Source organism: Meleagris gallopavo, chromosome Z (genome assembly GCF_000146605.3).
Source record: "Meleagris gallopavo isolate NT-WF06-2002-E0010 breed Aviagen turkey brand Nicholas breeding stock chromosome Z, Turkey_5.1, whole genome shotgun sequence".
Taxonomy (NCBI): Eukaryota; Metazoa; Chordata; class Aves; order Galliformes; family Phasianidae; genus Meleagris; species Meleagris gallopavo.
The window spans coordinates 47,674,094-47,683,640 of record NC_015041.2 but is presented as its reverse complement, the minus strand read 5'-3'; the positions used below and the strand labels follow the sequence as shown (position 1 = coordinate 47,683,640).

Below are 9,547 nucleotides of genomic sequence, written 5' to 3'. Positions count from 1 at the left end.
AAAAAAAAAAAAAAAAAAGGATGGATTATGAGTAATGTAACATATAATTGTGAGTTAGCATTTAATGGTAAAAAATGTCCCTTCTGCTTTTGAACAAGGAAGAACATACATTGCTTGTGGTGTTTATAGCTGTTGCAGTTTTCAGGTGTCTTAAGAGGGGTCTATTTTCTTAACAGTATTTATAACTTCTGGGTGAGAATATTAAACATTCTCCTAATTTTCTACTGATTTTTTTTTCCTGAGAATTCCAGTCAGTTGGTAAAATATGGCAACAGCAAGTAGAATGAGACCTTGTGATGGGTGTAGATTGAGGTGATGTGTCAGGAGGCTGAGTCACCGCAGCTGCACATGGCTGGATCCTGCCAAAAAATCTGGTCTGGCTGCCCACATACGAGACAACCTACTGCTCTGGCATGATTGGCTGCACTGCCATTCCAGTTAAACACTCTGCCTCCAGTGAAATGGAAAGCTGAGCACATGAGAGTTAAAAAAGCAAACATCCTGACTAAGCAAAGCTGTGCCTTGTGCTGAGCAGGCTAGAGTGAATGTAAGTCTCAGAGATACGCCCAAGAACAACTTTCAATGAAGTCACGGTCCTTTAAACCATGCCTGTGCATGAGGATCACTGCATCAAAGAGCACTCACTCACATAGAACCAGTGAGTGGTGAAGAGTTCCCTGCTTAAGAGTTCTCTCCACTTGTTTTCCTCCTTTCCTTGTTGTAGTTTTCTGAAGGGACATACAGCATGAACTCTAGCTACAGTTGTGCTTCCACAGTTTTCCTAAGTTCTTCCACAATCTCCAGAGATATTCAAGATCTTTCTGGTTGCTTGTCTGTGTGACCTAATGTAGGGAACCTGCTTTAGCAGAAGCCTCTAGAATAATTTTCTCAGTGCTCATTGGAGAAAAAAAACATGTTATTTCCCAGAGAAAGGATTTTTCCCACATGAAAAGTCCTGTTTCTAATCCTTCGTGCACTGTGAAAGATGAGATGCAGAGCTGCTGATGCACACGCCAGAATAAGAATACAATTGCGTGCGGCAGAAGAGGTTTGCAAAATGTGAATCAGCATGACTGGAAACGAAAGACTTATCATGAACTGCATGATAAAGTGGCACATACTTCACACAAAGTCTCCTCTTATTTGGAATGCATCAAAGAAATCAGCTGAATGCAGTACAAGAGTATATTTTCTGATGCTGTGGAACTGAAAACAGGGCTGAAATGCTGGGATGAAGCCAAGCATTAGGGGCATAGTTACTAAGAAAGACTCAGTTCAATCCTTGCCTTACTCTGTATTGCTGGACTCCTGTCCTTTTCTTTGGTCTGATCCTATGAAGCCTATCACCAGGCCTTAGACGTAGCCCATTATTCAAAGTTATGTACTTTGTTTTTAGATGAATTTTCTGCAGGACATAAAAAAAGGTTGGGGTGGAGGGGGAGGAGGGAATGAATTTTGAGGTTGCCTCGAAATTGTATAAATTGGTGCTGATTTCAACCAAATATTTGAATCGAAAGAATATCTCTCAATAATTATCTTGCAAAATATTAGCTTTTTTGATAGAAATACAGTACCTTTTCATTTTGAAATGGAATTTGTCTTCTCATAGCATCTAAAAAGCATCAACATTTAAAGCTAGAGCAAAAGTAAATGTTTCATTAGGATCAAAACTCTTTTAAAACAAACCATCTTGAAGTGTCAAAGAGTTTTAATTCCTTGTGAGGCCTTGGCAAGTGCTTATGTGAGATAATCTTTATTGGAGCTGCTTTTAGTTCTGTGTTTACTCCCGAAGAATTGACTCTTGCATTCTTAACTTTCCAATGTACATCATTTTCTATGACAGCAATCCTAGCTAGGATGAAAGATTTATTGCCTCACGCAAGCTAATCTATTAGTTCAAATGACAATTCTCTTTTTTTTTTTTATTTAAAAAAAGCCTTTTTGTATGTGTGTGTGTGTGTGTGTGTGATCTTATTCATCTGTTGTCTGTTTTTATCTGCCTCCCCCAGACTCAAAACCTTTATTTCAAAATTGGAAATAATGTCTTGCTGAAGGCACAGTGAGTCAAACCACTGCAAAAATATAAAAAATTGTCAGAAAAACACCATACTGAAACACATACTGAAACCCTACATCACAGTTGTTTGCCTTGCTTGCTATTCTCCCATGGAATTCTGCAAGCGTGACCTTATGCCCAGCCTGGTGGCTACCTCCCTTACCTCTTTGGTTTCATTTTGAGACTTCATGTTCTCTGCGATGAACTGAACATTGTTGATGACATCTTTCACTTCGGGGGAGTACTCTGTGTGCTCTGCCATCCATTTCAATGACTGATGACTCAGTCGACTTCTTTTGGTTGAGGTGAGTTCAGCTGCTTTATCACAGAGACAACAGCGGTGCTCCTTATGTAATTTATTATCTTTGTGTTTGCTGTGCTTTGCTTTGCCCGGTGTTTTGGCTGATCCTTTCTTGGTCTCTTTGGAGATGTTTTTTTTCTCCTGTTCTAGAGGCCGCTGCATCAACAGAACCTTGGGGAGCAGGCTAAGAAAGACAGTTTTCACCCATTTGGGCATTGTGTGTGTAGTTGGAGTTCTGTAATGTATATTTAGGACAAACACGGTGATGACGATGGAGAGAGTCACAAATATCATCGTGAAGAGCAAATATTCACCCACAAGAGGTATTACTAAAGAGGTAGATGGAATTGTTTCTGTGATTACTAGTAAAAATACAGTCAAAGAAAGCAACACAGAGATGCAAAGAGTCACCTTCTCACCACAGTCAGATGGCAGGTAAAAAACTAGCACAGTCAGGAATGAGATGAAGAGGCAGGGAATAATCAAATTTATGGTGTAGAACATTGGCAACCTTCGAATATAAAATGAATATGTTATATCTGTGTAGATCTCTTCACAGCAGTTATATTTGATGTCATGTTTGTAGCCAGAAGCATCAACTATTTCCCACTCACTATTTTCCCAAAACTCATTCATATCTACTTTGGAGCCAATGATCAAAAGGTCAATTTTGGCTTTGTCGTAAGTCCATGAGCCAAATTTCAAGGAACAGTTCTGATGATCAAATGGGAAAAAAGTAATATCCATGGGACAGGAGCTTTTAAATATAGCTGGGGGGGTCCAGGTGATCATTCCATCGTAGCGAAGGAGGGCTTTGGTCTTGCCTTCAACTTGAAAATCTCCCACAGCACTAGAAAGACAAAAGAGGCAAAGAGAAGAAAATGCTATGAGAGGAAAACAATGTACTTTATGGATACAGATGATACTTTTCAGAGAAAGTGTAAAAATGGAGAAGTGTTCATCATACTTATTGTATAAGACTATATCTGGTTTCCAGATTTTATCTGCTGGTACCCGAACAAATTCAATTCCATCATATTCTCTGGGATCCCATCGCAATTTGTAGTCATTCCAAATCTAAAAAGAAGAACGGATAAAAAGGGTTATAAACATTGTGTTATCAGCAAGTATCTGCCTCATAGATCTTCCTCATGAATGAGAGGTTGTGATAAAGACTGGAAAGGAATCATGAGTAGAAGGGGACAGTGATCTGAAAGACATCAAAATCATAAGCTGGAGAAACATGGGACATAGGTGAACATTGCTCACATTGTCTTGCCATCTTTTGCTCTGTGAGGAGCTATGATAACAACAGCTATTAGTTGCTGACATGCTGAGATCTCTTCTCTGGCTTGCTATCTCAGTGTATAGCAGTGCTACTCTGCACTGCAAGCAAGAAACATGGTCCTTGCTGCTGCCCTCTGCCCTTATTGGATTGGGTCCTGAAGGCTAAAGGAGACCAACATCAAAGGAGACAAACATCCTAAAGGGAAAGGAGGTGCCTGTGCACAATGTCAGGTTGGTGTGGCTGGGAAACATTACTGGCTTTACAGGGGCAGTGAATTAAGAGCTCAATAGCAGCTACGGAAATCTTTCATTGCTCTCTAGTGACTTATCACTGGGCTATGGTCCAAGTTCTCACAGCGTATTTGAAGATCCTGATCTTAAATACCATAGCTTCTTAAGAAAACTTTGTGTGGATCACAAACAAGGTCTGGAGGAAACTGTTTTGGTGAAAGATAGCTTGTTTATTCTCAGCAGTTAAGATTTTGTAGGGATCTTTGCTTCTGTATATGTGCTTAAACCATCAGGTGAAGTCGAGGCATGTTCTTTTTGATAAGAAATGTTTTCACTGGAATCTTCAGTATGGAGATGACTTAGGATCACAGAGTTGCATATTTAATCACTCTTAAAGGGTACATTCAGCTAAATTTACTAGTGATAAACCAGTGACAATGAAGCTCAGAACACAGGAAAGATGGGATATATAACTTCTCAGAAAAAATAAAAAAATAAAAAAAATTACTTATTATTACTTATATGGAATGTTATTATATTCCACATATTATATATTATATATATATATAATGTTATTATAGACCTAACATTCCATCACGTTAATGCAAAGTATAAGAGAAATGCAATGCAGCCACTTACGTGTCTTAGCCACAAATTGGTTTCCATAATCTGATTGACTTCATCCTAGAAAGAAACACAGACACACACATCTTCATTCATATATCATTTATAGTATGCTGAGATGGCCATAGTCTTATTCTGATAAAAATAGAAACCAGAATTCCACATTAATTGACATCAGCTATTTTCTGCCTGTGGTCTGTGGCACTTGGGTGGATAATGAAGATAAGTGGACAGAGCTGGGCTATTTTCAGGGTGGGGGTTTCAAGTTGTATACAGACAACTGCAGCTCCACCAAAAAAATTTTAGGCTCTCCTGAAAAATTATGCCCCACACATGCATGTGTGGAAGAGAGCTGCACTTGCCAGAGGCCTGATGTATGGAGGACCAACAAACTTAGAGCTGCTCTAGATCAGTGTCAGAGGATTAAGGTTCTACTGGTGTCTATATGTTTTGTTGCGCTCGGTTTTTAAAATGCTCTATTTACACAGTACAGTACTGGACAAAATTCAAGGAAAACAACATCTGCAGTATAGTTCTTGCATTTCTATGTTTAGTTGTGCAGCAGATGAACTAAACCTGCACTAAGTTAAATCATTGCTGCAATGAAAACTAATTTTTAGAGTCACTTACTTCTGTTGTCAACCAGCAGTGAATCATAAGGGTGCTGCAAAAAGCACAAAAATAAAAAATGGGATCCTGTTCTAAGTTGCCTTCAATCTAAAATTGTTTGGAAAGATACAGGTTATAAGTATATATGAATGCAGACTAACATTTCCAATGAAAATATCTGTGAGAATATTGCTTTGTGTAGTTCTTAATATGTAAATATGTGATGTCAAAAATGTTAAAATACTTACAGACCAAACAATACAGAAAATGCAGAGAATTTTTATCATTGAGTACAGAGGACTAAGAACTAAGATAGTTTTGAAAGCCTTGTTGGGTTCTTGTCTAATGGGCAAGGTAACTAGGTCCTTTGCAAGCCCATGACACTTGACAAAATCCAAATGGACCCACAGGAGAACTAGGCTGCATGTTACACAGCACAAATACAATGCCGTGAACCTGGAGTAGGCAAGCCCTGTGACTGTGAACATTTGGTACTCCAAATGCTCCAGATGCCAGGGGCTGCTGCCTAGAGCAGAGGGATTTGACATGATAGAGATAGCCAATGAATCTGTACAATCTGAATCGCTTTTATGAGGAGCTGAAGTGACCTGGCTGACAGAATGGCAAACATCTCACTGTGTACACATAGGCATAGGCATGATAACATCAGCTATGAGGGCTGTATGTGCAGACATCATGAGTACGTCTGCTGTTGCAACACTTTCTGTGTTTTACAATCATGCCCAAATCTCAACAGCCTTCTGTAGTCAGTCTTACCACATTTGTAAGCTGGGTGATGGCCAATTCAAAGTGCACTGTGACAGGATCAGATACATTTTCCACCGGCCTGATGAACTGGTTGTAGTGGGAGAAGAGTTTGTGAAATAGCCGTTCCTCTGACTCGCACGCTGTGGTGTCTGCATTGGTAAAGATAAATAACAAGTACTTCAGAGGTAAGGAAGAGGGAAAGTAGATGCTACATAACATGCTGCTTCAGTCTTTAGTTCTGTGTATCGAGATACAGAAGCTTACTTCTGCTCTGAAGGATGTCCATTTGTTAAGTTTAGTGAGAAAAAAAATAGAGGCTTTGTAAAAGAGAACAGCTCTTTGGGAACAAACACATCCGACAGAGCTGAAACTCCCAATTAGTATGGGACAGATTAGAGAGCTTGGCAGGAAAAAGGCATAGGGCAGTCCCTGAGTTGCCTCACTGCAGACACAATAAAAGTGCTCTGAATCCGTTATATACATCCCAGATCTGATACAGTCATTTTCCTAGTGCTTGAAACAAAAGGCTTTGATTTTAAAAGGAAAGATTAAATCATGAAGTTTCTGGCCTGTGATCACACAGATGTCCTGCAGGAAGATGCTTCCTCTAAAACACACTATTTTCATGTTTGGGCCACTCTTTCCTTCGTTGTGAACCTTTTGCATTAACAAAGCATGATCAGATTCAGAGGATTTAAAGCTGAAACTTTGGTTATTGCTGATTTCATTTGTGAACGAATATGCCAGTAGAACTTGCATGATTTGGCATTTTGTTCCATCCTTTTTGCAACTCCTAGAGAAGAGATGTGAATGTCTGCAGAATTTGGATGTTTGAATACTGTGTTTTGTGCCACTTAAAAAGAAATTGCAGTTTCCTTTCCAGATCTTAGAGCCATCCATCAGGCTGTGAGAAGTCCCCTGCTGTGGGAACACGGCTTTCCTGCCATAGTCTCACATCTAAAGCCAATGAGTCTAAAATCATGTTTGGTCTGAATTTTTCCTGCTGGCTTAGTAACAGACTTAAAGTAACAGAAGCAGGCAAATACTTAGGCCTCTCATTTTTATACTCCAGTTGCAGGTACTCATCCTTTTGGTGTTGCTTTAAGACAATGACTTTGTGTCCTGCTAATATAAATGCTGTAAATCAGAAATGTCCTCGTCCTGCAGGCATTCAGGAAAGGCGTAGTGACTTAAAAGCAGGAAACTGCTGAAACAAAGTGAGATGCATGGAAACCACTGCACCAGAAACAGATCACAAACAGCAGTGAATGAAATACATCGAGTTCCCGCTTTTGGAGGTGTGAGCACAAAATGTGCACACCTGCAGTGTGCATTATTAAAGCAGTGGCAAAATTCAAAATTGAAGCATTGAGCAAAATTGTGAGAGATTCTCTATCATCGTCATGCTTGGCTAGAAACAGTTCCTCAATTAGTTATCAGAATAAAATGAAGAATTTTAGCTGTGAAAACTAATATTGTTGTAGCTTTCTCAAAATACTGTTGAAATCTTACAAGTTTCAAGTTAGGAATAGACAATAGAAGCTTTAAATTGAATTCATTCCATAGAATCAGAAACAGAGGCTAGAAAATACTTCACAAGACTAACATCAAAGACAGCCTACCTGTAATTAAGAATGTGAACATGAATGCCCACGCACCAAAAGCAGGGAAATACCAACATAGCCGCCTCTTGGGATGCATCGCCAGAAGCAGTACAGACCTTTTGAGAAGAGAGGTTTGAGGTAAGCCAGGAACTGAAAGCAAGAAGACACTGAAGCCCCTTGGTAAGTAAGAGGTGCAAAGATGGACTTCAGTTTTGCATTTGCAGCAAACTCTGCAGCCTGCTAAGCAGAGCAAAGCCTGGCAGAGTTGCTTCCACAGTCACCAGGAGAGAAGAGCTTATGCTGTGCGGAGAGATGGGAGCGGGAGCATCCTATCAGGTGACTTTCACATTTCTAGACACCCGCACCCTTGCCTCTGGGGGAATGTGTGAGAGTGCAAGAAAAGGAGGAAAGGCAAGAGGCAGGGTGGCTGTGGCTGTGGGGTGGGGGAGGAATCCTCCTGGCTCTCCATGTGCTGAGTAAAACACGCTTACTCAAAAGCATCTGTTTTAACTATTGCTTGGTCCTCACCAGATTAAGCCTGTTAAAATATTCAGGGATGAAACAACTTCACTTTTCTCACCAAGGACTGATTCTGCAGCAGGAGGAATGGATATATGCATCTAACAGAGAAGACATCTGAGCCTTGAAATAGGAAAAGCATCATGCGCTGGAATTGCTTGACAGTATTTCAGGCAAATAAATATAAAGGCAAATAGATTTATTGTGGGCATCTGACAGGAACAACCAAGTGTGCTGAATTCTCTCCTGACAGACAAGCCAGCTCACAAAATCCATTTTCCTATGATTTATTTTTTTGTGTGTCTGTGTGCATGTGCTCAGACAGAGAATCTCCTTTAAGTGCGCTCAGTACAGCGTGAACACATCTAAGCAAAGGGATGAGTGCTTCGACCAAAACAGTGCTGCTCCTAATTTCCCATTGTTACATTGTTGTATAAGCATGGGAATAAAAGAAAAGCCATGAAAGGAAAAAAAGATGCCCTTTCTGTTGCACAACACAGAAGCAATGCTGCAGCTCGGGAGGTGAAATCAAAATACCTTCTATCCAAATTGTTAAAATATGAGTAGAAGGGAATAGGTCTGCATGGAAGAAAGAGACAAGAACAAGTTGTCTGAATAGAACTGATACTGGAAGTGAACAAAGTTGCCCTTAGCAAATTTTGAGGGATGACAGGACAGTCTTGGAGGTTACTAGCAGAAAACCTACTTCTAAGCTTACTGTATCCAGCTTAGGATCCAAGTGCTGTTGCTGATGGAGGTAAGTTTGAGCTGAACTCTCCCTCAGGAGAAAACTGACAAGGTAAGGAGAATCACACCATAGGAACATTTTAGTGCTGGGAACTAGCCTGACCTCTCAAAAGCAGCATCAAACTAAACGTGATTTAAAGTTAAGGAGGTGCAGTGAGGCATGGCTATGAAGCATCTCCAAGCCGAAGTTAGATCTATGAATTCTTCTATGAAGTAGTTAAAGATGAAAGTAAGGGTTTCAGCATAAAGATTTTGTCCTGCACATTTTCCTTTTTCCAACACCCTCTGAGAAAATAAAAAGTGGAAACAACAGGAAATTGTTTTGCTTTGTCTCTGATTTTTCCAAGTTGGAATGTTTGTTAGAGTGATGCTAACAGCCTAGGTCTATAACCTTGCTATTCCTCTGTATAATCCAGGTAAGCTCATGTTTCCTTTTTGAATTTATGCTGCCCATGGTGCACTGTATTTGCAAACACAGTGCATCAGAGGATTCCTGCTACTGGATGGAATGCTTTATGGCATACACACTCCAGTTCAAGTAGAAGAACAGTAACATAGTTAAAGTCAATGTGAAAACAAATTGACTCCAAATTCAATTTTTGTTCTTCCAAGCAACAGACTGGCCAAGGAATTGGTTGTCAGAAGTAAATACATCTACAAACATGTATCTGGGTTAAATGGCCATCCATGGCTTGCCTGGGTAGCCTGTGCCAGGCCTCACCAAGCCTTTGAGTAAAGAATTTCCACCTGGCATCTAACCTTACACTCCATACATACATATATATATATATATATATAGTT

At 39.9% G+C, this 9,547-nt stretch overlaps 1 protein-coding gene across 1 annotated transcript; it reads right to left on the bottom strand.

Annotated features, from left to right (window-relative positions):
• Positions 1 to 2,079: 2,079 nt before the first annotated feature.
• On the bottom strand, positions 2,080 to 7,709 carry CHRNA6 (cholinergic receptor nicotinic alpha 6 subunit). Its single transcript, XM_010725960.2, has 5 exons — positions 7,499 to 7,709; positions 5,886 to 6,025; positions 4,515 to 4,559; positions 3,325 to 3,434; positions 2,080 to 3,207 (listed from the first exon to the last, which is right to left on the bottom strand). The coding sequence occupies exons 1-5, from the start codon at positions 7,575 to 7,577 to the stop codon at positions 2,157 to 2,159; spliced, it is 1,425 nt and encodes a 474-aa protein (XP_010724262.1). The 5' UTR covers positions 7,578 to 7,709; the 3' UTR covers positions 2,080 to 2,156.
• Between the last annotated feature and the right edge of the window lie 1,838 nt (positions 7,710 to 9,547).